The 14,789-nt window shown below is 38.4% G+C and overlaps 1 protein-coding gene and 1 pseudogene across 8 annotated transcripts in view; both read left to right on the top strand.

Moving 5' to 3' along the window:
• The window catches only part of CLIP1 (CAP-Gly domain containing linker protein 1), a 124,316-nt gene that overhangs the window by 107,822 nt on the left and 1,705 nt on the right, over positions 1 to 14,789 (top strand). For all 8 annotated transcript variants that reach the window (XM_087423351.1, XM_087423348.1, XM_087423350.1 and 5 more), the window contains 5 exons: positions 4,342 to 4,394; positions 11,208 to 11,325; positions 11,407 to 11,557; positions 12,182 to 12,231; positions 14,377 to 14,501. In XM_087423351.1, coding sequence (XP_087279477.1) covers positions 4,342 to 4,394; positions 11,208 to 11,325; positions 11,407 to 11,557; positions 12,182 to 12,231; positions 14,377 to 14,501 — 497 coding nt within the window. The remainder of the gene's footprint in view (positions 1 to 4,341; positions 4,395 to 11,207; positions 11,326 to 11,406; positions 11,558 to 12,181; positions 12,232 to 14,376; positions 14,502 to 14,789) is intronic.
• LOC101387639 (large ribosomal subunit protein eL21 pseudogene) lies at positions 2,728 to 3,259 on the top strand (annotated as a pseudogene).

Genomic DNA, 14,789 nt, shown 5'->3' with positions numbered 1-14,789 from the left:
CAGTGTGTGGCTTGTCTTTATACTTCCTTAACAGTGTCTTTTAAAGAGCAGAAGTTTTAAATTTTGATCAAGTCCACTGACAGGGTTTAGAAGCAATAAGACTCCAATATCAATGAGCACACCTAGCGCCTAGATTTTGGTTTCTAAATATTGTTCTCTGCTAAAAGGCCCTTAGAGAAATAGCTGATTCCAGGGCTGAGACAGAAGGAGTACAAGATGAGCCTGGAATATCTTGCGTACCAAAAAGCAAGGAAGTGCTAGGGATTAGTCAAAAGCACATCAAACTATGTTGAAGGTTAAATCTGAGATAATTTGAGCATCAAAAGAAATAATAATAATAATGGATTACAGCCTACTGAATAAAATAGGAAACCATCATATAAATACCTCATAGAACCAGATAGATGTAAATAAGTAAACAGAGGAAAAATGAAAGTCCTTCTTTATGGTAAACGCCAACTAATAAATAGACGAAATGATGGAATTAGAAAATCACCATTTGGTAACCATCATGGTAATAATTTACTTAGGCAAGAATTATCAATTGGTGCTAAAATAAGTGGGTCAAATTTTGTTGAGGAACAGGAAATGTACATAGTTTCAAAATCTCTCTCCACAAAATGTATATTAATTATGAAGGAAAAAATAGTACCTTTACAGTGGAGAAACATGAAGATACTTCTTTCTTAAACAAATGATCAAAGATACCCTCACCAAAAAGCAACATTGTGCACCTCTTGATATCATGTACTGAGAAGGACATGGGATCACTTCTGTGGTGTTCCTGCCAAAGAGTGCATGATCTGACTCGATTCACATGGAAGCATCGGATGAATCCAAATTGACGGACATTCTATAAAATAACTGGCTTTCACTCTTCAAAAATATCAAGGTCACAAAAGACAAGGAAAGAATGAGGAACTATTTAGATTTAAGAAATTTGACTGCTAAATGCAACTTGTTATCCTAGATTGGATCATGGACCAGAAGAAGAAAAAACTATTGTTTTCTATTAAGAATGAGTACAAATTAACTCAAAATGGATCAAAGACTTGACAGTAAGACCTGAAACTATAAAACTCCTAGAAGAAAATATAGGCAGAACACTCTTTGACATCAGTCTTAGAGGGATCTTTTTGAAGTCCATGTCTACTCGGATAAGGGAAACAAAAGAAAAAATAAACAAGTGGGACTTCATCAGACTAAAGAGCTTCTGCAAGGCAAAAGAAACGAGGATCAAAATGAAAAGACAAGACAACCCACCAGCTGGGAGAAAATATTTGCAAATCATATATCTGACAAGGGGTTAACCTCCATAATATATAAAGAACTCATACAACTGAACAACAAAAAACCAAATAACCTGATCAAAAAATGGGCAGAGGATGTGAACAGACATTTCTCCAAGGAAGATATACAGATGGCCAATAGGCGTATGAAAAGATGTTCACCATCACTGATCATCAGGGAAATGCAAATCAAAACTATACTGAGATATCACCTTATACCCGTGAGAATGGCTATAATCACCAAGACAGAAAATAGCAAATGTTGGAGAGGATGTGGAGAAAAGGGAACCCTCATTCACTGCTGGTGAGCATGCAAACTGGTGCAGCCTCTATGGAAAACAGTATGGAAGAGTCCTCAAAAAATTAAAAGTAGAAATACCTTATGATCCAGCTATCCCACTTCTAGGTATTTATCCAAAGAACTTGAAATCGACAATCCAAAAAGGCTTATGCACCCCTATGTTCATTGCAGCATTATTATGCAGAATAATAAATAATATTCACTGTAGCCAAGAAGTGGAAGCAACCAAAGTGTCCACTGACAGATGATTGGATAAAGAAGATGTGATATATATATATACAATGGAATACTACTCAGCCATAAAAAAAGACAAAATTGTCCCATTTGCAACAACATGGATGGACCTGGAGGGCATTATGTTAAGTGACATAAGCCAGACAGAGAAAGACAAACACTGTATGACTTCATTCATATGTGGAATATAAACTAACACACAGACAGAACAGTTTGATGGTTACCAGGGGGAAGGGGGTGGGGAGTGGGTACAAAGGGTGACGCGGCACATTTATATGGTGAATGACAAATAATAATTTACAACTGGAATCTCACAATGTGTTATAAACTATTATGACATCAATAAAAAACGTTAAAAAAAAAAAAAAGAATCGAGGCTGGCCCTGTGGTGTAGTGGTTAAGTGTACGCGCTCTGCTGCTGGTGGCCCGGGTTCGGATCCTGGGCGTGCACCGATGCACTGCTTGTCAGGCCATGCTGTGGCGGCGTCCCATATAAAGTAGAGGAAGATGGGCATGGATGTTAGCCCAGGGCCAGTCTTCCTCAGCAAAAAGAAGAGGATTGACATAGATGTTAGCTCAGGGCTGATCTTCCTCACAGACACAAAAAAAGAAAAATCAGTACAATAAATATCCCAAACTTCTATTCCATGGAAATTCAGGCATAGTGCATCCTCCAAGAAAGAGGGAGAATCTCTGCATACTGTTTTTTGCAAGGTTGAATGATTTTTCAAATGTTTATTAATAATTTGTATTTTCTGTGTTGCAAACTATCTGCCATGTCTTTTATCCATTTTATCTTCATTGTAGGCATTTCCCAGTCTTAAGTATGTTAATTGATTTTTTCTTCTGTTTTAATTTTTTTAACTATAGAAGTAAAGCAGCTTCCTTGTTTAAAAAATAAATATAGCTTTTCGGCCGGAACCGCCATCTTCCAGTAATTTGCCAAAATGACCAACACAAAGGGAAAGAGGAGAGGCACCCGCTATATGTTCTCTAGGCCTTTTAGAAAACATGGAGTTGTTCCTTTGGCCACATATATGCGAATCTACAAGAAAGGTGATATTGTAGATATCAAGGGAATGGGCACTGTTCAAAAAGGAATGCCCCACAAATGTTACCATGGCAAAACTGGAAGGTGTACATACAGTGTCACCCAGCATGCTGTTGGCATTGTTGTAAACAAGCAAGTTAAGGGCAAGATTCTTGCCAAGAGAATTAATGTACGTATTGAGCATATTAAGCACTCTAAGAGCCGAGATAGCTTCCTGAAACGAGTGAAGGAAAATGATCAGAAAAAGAAGGAAGCCAAAGAGAAGGGTACTTGGGTTTAGCTGAAGCGCTAGCCTGCTCTACCCGGAGAAGCACACTTCGTGAGAACCAATGGAAAGGAGCCTGAGCTGCTGGAACCCATTCCCTATGAATTCATGGCATGATAGGTGAAAAAAAATAAAAGACTCCTGCACTGTAAAAAAAAAAAATAATAATAATAAATAAATAAATAAAAAATAAACTATATAAAAGGGCAGAAAAGAAAAAATGAAATCCCCCCTCATCTCCACAACCCACTCTCTAGATGTTCTCCCTTTGATTTCATTTTTTTAAAGTTTGCTTCCCACTCTTTTTCCTTCCTTTCACTCTTTAAAAATTTCTAAATATTTCTGTGAATTACTCATACAGCAAAAGCATATACCTTAATGGATGTAAGTATCCATGAAGTATGAAGACCTTGTAGCAAAGCATGTACATAATGGATACATAACCAGAAATAAGACCATAACTACATATAGTGAGCCAGTAGCTTAAATTCTGGGCTGTTGGAAACCATTAGATAGTCTTTGGTATTATCTTTAAAAAAAACACATCCACATAAGAGCTTTTTCACCCCTTTCTTAATTAACAATGTGAGTTGAAATTGGTAGTTGGCTAAACTCTGTATGGTGCACATTGAGGGTAGAGGTGAGTCTTCTCTTATAAGATTAACTGATCTTTTATTTTTTACCCTTCAGAGGATAATAGAATTTTAGAACTAAAGGGCCACTATAAATTCCTTTGAATCTCTTTATTTTATAGGTGAGAAACAAATGCTTGGAATATAGTAGGCATAAAATGAGGCCCATTTAGAGTAAATGACCTGGTCCTAGCCCTCCCTGAGTTAGTAACACTTGACCTCTGTTGTTTCAGTCAAAGAACCAAAATGTTAATAGTGAAGCTTTCACTCATTCATTTAACAAACATTTACTGAATGCCTAAGATACGGCATGCACCGGTCAGATGTTGTTATTTAATATTTTTAACTCTCAGGTCCCTGAAGAAGGGGAGTCATTCAGGTCATAAGTGATTTGTAAGTTAATAACTGTACATTCTGTGATATAGTGACCACTTGCTCGGTTTTCATTGCCTGTGAGGAAAGCCAGTTGCTTTAGCTGTCCTGGAGCCTGGAAGTGTGACCTGTGGCTGAGAAATAGGCCTCTCTGTGGGCTTGTTATGAACTGAACTTTTTTGTGTTTTTTTTTTCAGCTGGAAGAAGAGAGATCTGTGCTCAATAATCAGTTGTTAGAAATGAAAAAGAGGTAGGCTTTCTTTTTGTGTTTATTGCTGCGTGTGTGTGTTTAATAAGGAAAATGTTGGAACATGATGTGTACAGTGACTTGTAGAAAACATGCGACCTTCTTGTAATCAGAAAATTGCCTTGTGATAGTTTGGTATTCATATTTGACACATGAAAATTTATTTGCAAAAGTTTCAGTATTAATTATTAAAACAAAGAATAGTTTAATTTTTAAGCCATGTTCAGTTGCATTTACTCAGAAGTGTTCCAAAATCAGATTCTCCTGTTATACTGCTGTTACCTCCTAGTTTCAGTAACTAAAAATACTATAATTTACATAGAGTAATTGATCTGCATATAAATACTGATTTCAATTATATAAAAATTGTAATTTTTCAATAATAATGAGTAACTCCATTTTAAAGATTTTATTTATTAATTTTTTCCCCCCCAAAGCCCCAGTAGATTGTTGTACGTCATAGTTGCACATCCTTCCAGCTGCTGTATGTGGGACGCGGCCCCAGCATGGCCGGAGAAGTGGTGCGTCGGTGCGTGCCCGGGATCCGAACCCAGGCCGCCAGCAGCGGAGCGCGCGCACCCAACCGCCAAGCCACGGGGCCGGCCCAGTAACTCCATTTTAAATGCTTCTATTTATTTTCTAAAAAAGAGTTTGTTATTCTTTCATGATAATCAAATGATATTCAAATGGAAGCCTTCCAGTACTTTTGAGTAAGGATAAACAGGCCCACAGAAATAATCGTTTAGGGCTGGCCCCCTGGCTTAGCGGTTAAGTGCACGCGCTCCGCTGCTGGCGGCCCGGGTTCGGATCCCGGGCGCGCACCGACGCACTGCTTCTCCCGCCATGCTGAGGCCGCGTCCCACATACAGCAACTAGAAGGCTGTGCAGCTATGACATACAACTATCTACTGGGGCTTTGGGGGAAAAAATAAATAAATAAAAATTAAAAAAAAAAAAAGAAATAATCGTTTAGAAGCCCAATGCTAATACATCCTGAGAGTCTCTGTCTGCTCTTTAAAATGTGCAGTTTGTGTCTAGAGAAATTTTTTGCTTCGCATTGCATGCCCAGCAGGTTCAGTGTGTACTGTTGCTGAGACCACAGCCAGTGCTGTGGTTTGCTGTACAGTTCTGAATAGATGTGCATCACAACAGTGGCATGCTTTTTTCTTACTAACAAAACTAAAACTAAAATAAACCTTTAAGAACGGTATAATCAAGAATTCTTCTATACCTCAATTTAAAAAATAATAATAAAATAGAAAAAAATACTACAGAATTCCTCTATGCTCTTGCAAAGTATTTCATTCTTACCTGTCAGGGCAGAAGTTTCCCTTACCGATCACTGGCACGCGTGTTTGACACTGCCAGTGTCCCCTCCTACCAGCATGGCAGTTGCTTAGGAATTGAGGGCTTTATTTAGCCCACAAAGACATTTGGGTTCCGTAAGCTACATTCTAGAGGACATTAGGCCTCGGTCCAGGGGTGCCTTTCCTCACTCCTTTTTTTAATTAGGAAATACTCAGATTCATTCTTCTTTAAAGTTTCACACCAGAATGCATGTATGTTTCACGACAGCGATGCCCTTGGTCCAGCCTGGTGTTCTCCAAGTGACGATGAGCTGTGGTGACTGGTCTGCCATGCCTTAACCTAGTTCCTGTGTACAGGCACAGCTCTGCCCATGTGGTCCTTATTAATTTGACATAAATAAGGCTTTGTTTCTTTAAAAAGAACTTCATGTATGCAGTTATCAAGGATATGTGAAAAAATTAATAGGGCTTATTCTTGTGGAGGGAACATATAAATAAAAATGGGCTGGTGTAAATACTGACATAATCCCCTTGTATTTATGTAGCACTTCATAATTCACAAGTTTATCAAATGTCACAACAACCCAGTGGAATGCATGGCGGGGCTTGCATTTAAATACAAACTAAAGGGCCGGCCCCGTGGCTTAGCGGTTGAGTGCGCGCTCCGCTGCTGGCGGCCCGGGTTCGGAGAACGGGCGCGCACTGACGCGACGCTTCTCTGGCCATGCTGGGGCTGCGTCCCACATACAGCAACTAGAAGGATGTGCAACTATGACATACAACTATCTACTGGGGCTTTGGGGGAAAAATAAATAAATAAAATTATAAAAAAAAAAAAAATGCAAACTAAAGCCCTAAAGTTAGGCAACTGGGCTAGGAACTTGGATGCAAGCATAAGACCCAGGTCTTCAGATTTTTATGCTGGTTCTTTTCTCACTGTACATTTATTTAGTTTATTTATCATTACTTTTTAATCTTTTTTTACAAGAAAGATGCTGTGTTTTGTTAGTCCTCACCGTGTGACTTTAAATTACATGCCTTTCAACATGTGATTAGGCACGTGACTTTTTTCACCAGCTTAAAAAGATAGAACAAATTTGAGTACATGTCGAGTCCTCTCTTCTTATGTCACCATCTCTGCTCCCATTTTTAAGTCCTGGATATGTTTGAGAGTGTCTCTTGAAAATTACTCATTTTATCAGAAACGCAGATAAAGATGATAATTTTTCCTGTGAGCGAAAAATTTAAAAACCTAGTTTCTCATATTTAGAAGTGTTTTTTTGTCAAATTCTTAACCCTCATGGAAATTTGTGTCTGTTTCAGAAATCTGAATGCAAACGTATTTTAGCTAATAATTTGGGCTCTTAAGTGCCTTCTAACAGTCAGTTTGGTAAAAGATTCGTATGTAGGTCTATGTGTTAATAGTTAAGTACATATAGCATAGAGTAATAAAAAGAATTTGATATGCTCTTAATTTAAAAGTCTAGAAAGTACTTAAATCATAAAAATATTTGAAATATAGTTGTTCACGCAAGAACTAAGATCTTAGTCAACAGTTTAATTTAGAAGTGATAATTGAACATTCGTAGTCAAGATAGTATATAATTGCTTCATTCAAATGGTCGTTGTACTGAAGTGCATCTTGACTGTAGGATTAAACTACTTACCATTAAGAGATTAGTAGCAACCTCCTGTATTTGCTGTGGTTTTTGGTATCTAAACATTGAATTGCAAGCATTATGTAGTAAAGGTTTTTCTCTTAGCTTAAAATGTAATCATTTCTTTGGAAAACTGGTCTCCAAGTTAGGCAAACCTTTTTCAAAACAGATTCCAAGATGTCTAGTAGATAAAGCAGAGCCAACCTTGACTTGCTGTAGTTGACAGAAGTGGAGAAGTGTGTTCCTCTGACTGCTCAAGCCTACAGCAGGTTTGGGAACTTGGCTTCCCTCCCTTCTCTAGGCTTTTTGATATCAAAGAAGGGACTCCAGAGCCAAAATCTTAGGTGTGGACTTTTTGGAGTCAGAATTAATTCTGTTAGTGTAAACACAAGACGTCTGTCAGGAATGAAACCTGGTACCATCGCCAGTTCTGACGAGGTCCCGTGCTCCTCCAGCTCATTAGGCTCACTGTGGGTTGCTAACTGTCTGACTGTCTCCAAGCTTGCGCTACTTATCAATGCTCATTTCACCCCTCTCTTTTCCCTTTCCTACTCTTGCTTCCTTTGCTATATCTGTGTGTCTTTAATGGTAAGACTAAAGAAAGTCTATCCACGTTATAATAAATAAATTTCATAAATTTTTAGTAAACCAAATGGTTGTATATATTTTTTGGCTGCCTTTGTCCCTCTGTGTCTTGCTTTTGTTTTGTAAAATATTCTCAGCAGTATATACATAAACACACACACACACACACATATATCTTTTTTATACCTATAAATAGCAAAGAACTTCTGTGCAAATTTAGTTCTCCTTACTGTATTTGCATTTCTCTTCATGTTTCTAATATTTGGTTCTTGTTATCTTGCATTTTTAAAGCTTGCCCAGTAACACTTTAAGGTATTTGCTTCATTACTGGAATTTATTTCTTATGTAAGTAGTAAGGAAAGAATCTGGGTGATATGCTCTCCTGGGGGAAAGATTTCTGGCCCCTATAGCCCTTCTTTCATGTTATGTTTATCTTTCCTTCTTGATGTTTTTAGTAACACCAAGTCATTCTAGCCAATGTGGCTTAAAAGTAACACAGGCCCTCCTGTCAGTGTGATTTGTGACTCAGGTGTCAGTAATGTTGGCATAAATGGTTTAATTTAGCCCCTCTTGGTTTGCACAGTGGGATTAGGCCTTAGAAATAGCCTAAGAAGCCGGCAATGAAGATCTATCACAAAGATGAGATGCCAAAGTCTATTTGTCCTGTCATTTGGTATATAAATCACAAGTCAGATCCCTTTCTTAAGCGTGCATCTTTGTTAACTTGTGTAAGAAACATTCTATTTCCATCTTCTTAGAAAGCAGCCTCACTTAGAGGTTATGTGTATGTGATGATAAGCAGACAAAGATACCTATACATTTTTCCTTCTGCCAGCTGATGGTGTCTTTATCCTTCCCTAACAAAGAATCTGTGAGATCTTGCCTAACTAGAGTCTGATTATAGAAGAATCTAAATCTGTTCAACAACCCCCAAATCTTGGTATTTTTCAGTAAAAACATTTAAAATTACGTTTTTCAAATTTGACTTGGATTTATAATGAATGAAGCTCTTGAAATAGTTTTTACAGGGCCGGCTCCGTGGCTTAGCGGTTAAGTGCGCGCGCTCTGATGCTGGCGGCCCGGGTTCGGATCCCGGGCAAGCCCCAAGGCGCCGCTTCTCCGTCCAGCGCGAGGCCGAGTCCCACGTGCAGCAACTAGAAGGATGTGAACCTATGGCATACAACTATCTACTGGGGCTTTGGGGGGAAAAAATGAATAAATAAAATCTTTAAAAAAAAAAAAAAAAGAAATAGTTTTTACAAATAGAATAAACTAGCAAATAAATTTAACAGAAACTTAAGGAGCCCAAGACTTATTGAATCTTTGGCTAACATCAGATATTCACTATCAGATGGAAGAAGTGCCTGTACATTCCTTCCTTTAAAATCTTTGTTTTTGTTTTAAACTAACCAAGATCCTATTTCCTAGCAAGGTGGTATTCACTTAGTAATTTAACAGCACCAATATCCACCCCCTTCCATTGTACATAGAACGTTTGGGTGTTGAATTCAAGAAATTTCTGTAAGTCTCAGATTCTTTTCTTACTATTTTCATTCTGGAGTGTAAGCGTAAGCCACTCAATGAGATAAATACAACACTTATATTTTCATCTTTGTGTAGAATTTCAATTTACCATAAATCATGAGAATTTTGTAATTCGTGTGCCGGATATCTTGGGTCTCACTAACCAGACATATGTTCTGCCATTTCTAACTTGGGCCTCAGTTTCCGATTCCTCCAGTCAGTTCTGAAACAGACTGAACCATTACATGCTCCACGTTCACCGAGTTACTTCTAATAGAGTAATTTGGCTTGTTGTTATTAAGTTATGAACTCTCACTGATGATTATTTACATTAATGCAGTGTCTCAGGGTGTGTGGCCTGAGGGCTAGCTAGGAAATGTTTCTCTAGTTTTGTTTTTCCCAAAATATTTTTGTGATACAAGATCTTTTTCCTCTTCACACTGCATGTAATTTTTAAAATCTTTTTATTTTAAAAATAATTTTAGATTTACAGAAGAGTTGAAGGTAGTACAGAGAGTTCCCATATACCCTGCACCCAGCTTCTCCTAATGTGAACATCTTACATTCCCTGGTGCATTTAGCAAAACTAAGAAAGTCACATTGGCACAGTACTCCTAGCTAGGCTCTAGGCTTAGTCAGATTTCCCCACTTTTTCCATTAACCTCTTTTTTCTCTTCCAGGATCCAATCTAGGAAACCACATTGCATTCAGTTGTCATATCTCCTTAGTCTCCTCCAATCTGTGACAGTTCCTCAGTCTTTCCTTGTCTTTGATGGCCTTGGCACTTTGGAATGCATGTAATTTTTACAACAAAAACGTAAACACATACACATGTATAAACACAGAGTAGCCTGCCCTTTGGGGTTGTATCTTTTGTGTCTTGCCCTCCCTCCTTGCCCCCCTCATCTTTCCCTTTCTTCTCCCACTCCCTAAATGTTTCCCTCTCATTAAAGGCCTGGTGCCCCTCCCTCTGCTGATAACCAAATGCTGCATCAGGCTGAGAACAGAAACCAAGTGCTCTGACCCTCTCCCTCCCGGCTCCCCCATGCTTTCCTTCTACGCCTGGAAATCCATTGTAACATTTCTGTTCTAGCCTTTATGTAATTACCTTTAATTTCTATGAGCAACTTAATGTCCTCTTCAGATTCTATGGATGAAAAGTAATAATCTTTCAGTTTGAATAGTAATAATAATCTTTGCTACTGTTTTGGCCCATAGATCTCAAAAACACATTCTTGGAACTTGCTAAAAGTTACTGAAATTAGTGAGAACCAATTGATACTTCCAGCATAAAACTGCTCTGCATGACATCTGTATAATCGCTTTGCATGTGTGTATTTTAATTGTTGTTATTGCTTGGTAATAATTTATTCAAGAAGTAACAGAATTCAACTCGGGGTTAGCTTTTTTAAAGAATTCTTTGGGGGTACAACAGTCTTGTTCTGTTTTTTTAATTTTACGTCTTCCAAAGTTATTAACTTGTTTCTTTAAATTCAAATGGATACAATGATATGCAGATTCTGGCATGTCTATGCATAGGTAAACTTTTTCTCCCCTCACAGTAAGTAAAATTTCAAGTACAATTTTGCAAGCATAATAGCCTTAACCCCTTATAAACCTCCCTGTGATACTTTTTTTCTTACATTAACTGACGTTAATTGTGTGTTTGTTCTAGGACAGTTGTAAACTGACCACTCTCTCGGTTGATTTCTGGAATTTTTTTTAACTCTTTGGTCTTTTAGAGAATCCAAGTTAATAAAAGACACAGATGAAGAAAAAGCTTCCTTGCAGAAATCCATCAGTATTACTAGTGCCTTACTCACAGAAAAGGACGCAGAGCTGGAGAAGCTGAGGAATGAGGTAGAGTACCAGCTACGGTGAACGCTCACACTGCCTCTTTGTGTGCTTACTCCGAGCCTAAGTTAAACCACTGTGTTTCAGGTCACAGTGCTCAGGGGAGAAAACGCCTCTGCCAAGTCCTTGCATTCAGTTGTTCAGTCTCTAGAGTCTGATAAGGTGAAGCTTGAGCTCAAGGTAAAGAACTTGGAGCTTCAACTCAAAGAAAACAAGAGGCAGCTCAGCAGCTCCTCAGGTAAATGATGACCGCGTGGCACTTCTTTCCAACCCTGCTGCTTCCTGCAGAGGAGCCGTTCCGGGTAGAGATGCCCTTTGAAGGGGCTGTTGTGCTGCCCCTGACTTGACCCATCTGTCCTTGGCTCTCCCACCATTTAATCAGATGAGGGCTGGTCACAACCTGGGTGCCACACACGGGGGCGTGCCTGGTATCCCCACTCTGGACCTTCCTGTGGTCTTGAGGGTTGGCAGAGATATAAGATGGTAGGTGATAGCTGCCATCCCAGTAGCAACTGTGGGTCCTGAAAGTGCACTGCAGTGAAGGAGAACAGAGATGGTCCCTTTGTGAGAGAACGATAGTTGCTTCTTTAAATTCAGATGGATGTGAGGGCATTCTTACTCAGCAGTGGGCCAGCCTGAGAGAGAACACCTGAGGGGTGGGGTAAGCGTCTAGGTAGATCCCGTAGGGGTCCAGACATGGGACAGGAACTCATGAAGAAGTTCTCAAAGAGGCGCATCTGGGAATTCCACGTGAAGATGAATTTCTAACACTGGCCCTTTCATTGCAATAACAAGGAAAAAAGATTGTGATTTTTTAAAAAATCCCCCCTCCACTTTTACTTATTTATTTTTTTAATATAAGGTAATACTGATACTCAGGCAGAAGAAGATGAAAGAGCCCAAGAGAGTCAGGTAATATTCCTTCCTTTTGCTTTGCTTACTTGCTATTTTTGAAAGTCATTTAATCTTTTGAATAGGTAATACATTCATACAGTCTAAACATTAACCAATGTTAAAAATATATACAGTAAAAAATCTCCCTCCAACCACTGTCTCTCTCCTGTTCAGTTCCCACTCCCCCAAACAGGTAATCACTATTATTAGTGTCTTTTTTTTAAATCTCTTCTGAGACTTTAAAAAATGTATATATAAGCCAAGACTAATACAGTATTTTTCCTCTTCTTTTTTACATAAATGGTGGCATATTACATAAATTGTTCTGCACTTATTTTTTTATAGCCATATAGTATTCCATTACATGGCCATACTATAATTTAATGAGTTCCCCATTGGTTGACGTGACATTTAGGATGTTTCTGATCTTTTAGGTGTATTGTAAACATCTATAATTTTGCAGATATACCATTATTTCTTTAGGATAAATTCCTAGAAGTAGAATTGCTTTGTCAAAAGGTTCCTTGCTTGTCTTTACCTTAAAAATATGGGGTTCTTGAAAATTGAGTCCTAAAGCCAAAATTATCAAAACAGCCTTAGTTTTAAAAATGGGATTATATGGAAGCAAACTATTCTATATTTGGAAATATAATAGCACATAAGCAACTAACATCCATCTTCACTTTTAATGATGTATTTTGGGTGTATTTATCCTATTTAAAATTCAAAGGTACAAAAGCCATCTTTTACTTTTAAATAAAAGAAAAACTCAGTGAGTTTGTAATTTGTTTTAGTTATCTGACATCTCCTTTGAAAGGCATGAAAGGATTCAACAAATGTACTAACTTACCCTGGAGAGCATTGTCTGCTTAGTTTGTATGTCTCATAAGCATAAACTTAATTAACAGTGTTTTCTCTTTTCCCCTTTCCTTTCTGCTTCTGTTTGTTTCATCTGCCGCTGCCAACACTTTCTTCCAATCAGCAAATGGTTTGTTTTATGTTTCCTAATTTGCGAGAACGTGTTTGTGTGTGTGTGTCTGGTTTCCCACTTTTACATCCATGTTGTGGCTTTTTTTCCTTCGTGAAATGGATTTCCTAACAGAATAAAGTCTTAGAAAATGCAGTTTGAGAAGTGCAAAGAGATTCAGTGGGTCTGCCTTTGATGTTAGAAGGAATGTTCTGCAGAGGGTCACAAAGCTAGTGACTGCTAGCTTTGTTTCGTAACTTGCCCCAGCAGGAAAAGGCCAAATATTTCTTTAAAAAGTGAAATATGTATGTATGTGAATATATACATACACACATATATATTTTTTAATATTGTAAAGGGACTTTTTTCAATGGATATTTAGAGAAATGAGACCTTTTTATTATTTGTAGAAGAGGGAAGAATCTTTTTGTTTTTAATAATATATTTTGTCCTCTTGGTTTGAAAGGAGATGTTAAGACCAGAGCATTTCCTCCTGATGGTCATCTCGTTATCCCACTGCCCAGTGCGTCTTGGCACAGGGCTCTTCCTACTGTGGTACCTGAACGCTGCCCTGTCAGTGGGTGCCTAAGTGTCTCCTCAGTTGAAAGGGAGCTTGAGCCTTCTCTTTAAAACTCCTTCGCGGCCGGCCCCATGGCTTAGTGGTTGAGTGCGTGCGCTCCGCGGCTGGTGGCCCGGGTTCGGATCCCGGGCGCACACCGACGCACCACTTCTCCGGCCATGCTGAGGCCTCGTCCCACATACAGCAACTAGAAGGATGTGCAACTATGACATACAACTATCTACTGAGGCTTTAGGGGGTGGTGGGGGGGATTAAAACTCCTTCATTTTCTTCTGAAGACGTATTTACCATCCCACCATGACCAATCAGTGTTAAATGGTGGGCTGAGGAGAATTTCCATGAACTTTTTCAAATCTGCAAAACGTAAAAGTCCTGGATTGTTTCTACAGTTTAATAGAACAACTAACTGGTTATGCTTTTTGTAAAATTTTGTATGTGTGTGTATATATAAACTATGGGTTCAGTAACAGCCACTGTTGGCCCCTTCTGTGACGTCCAGCACCCTCTGCAGCCTGAGTGTAGCATGAGAGTATACTCCCATGACTCCTTGATAGTCCAGCATACACGTTTTAGACGTTTTACACGTGTTTTCTTTTCTTTTTCCTGAACAAATCAGATTGATTTCCTAAATTCAGTAATAGTGGACCTTCAGAGGAAGAATCAAGACCTCAAGATGAAAGTGGAAATGATGTCAGAAGCAGCCCTTAATGGGAATGGTGATGACTTAAACAATTATGACAGGTATTTCATATTAAGCAATACTGATTGGAACCTTAGTTCCATTTAAATAAATGTGTGTTTTTAAAGTTAGGTTCTCCACTGGATTGAAGAAACAATTGCTTTGTGGTTATATGGCTATAAATCTGGAAAGAGAGTGATACACTACAAATGGTTTGACATGAAAATTTTAAATGTGGACTGTAGTACTTTCACTTGAGGTTCCCAGACTTGGCCATAATTCGTTCTTGCTTGTTTTTTATTCTTTACAAATGATATTGTCTCTTGAATTTCTTCTGATAGAGATGAGTT

The sequence above is a fragment of the Ceratotherium simum genome, chromosome 35, assembly GCF_057802395.1.
Source record: "Ceratotherium simum simum isolate JZ-2026a chromosome 35, ASM5780239v1, whole genome shotgun sequence".
Lineage (NCBI taxonomy): Eukaryota > Metazoa > Chordata > Mammalia > Perissodactyla > Rhinocerotidae > Ceratotherium > Ceratotherium simum.
Note: the sequence above shows the minus strand (reverse complement) of the source record. Positions and strands in the feature narration are given on the sequence as shown.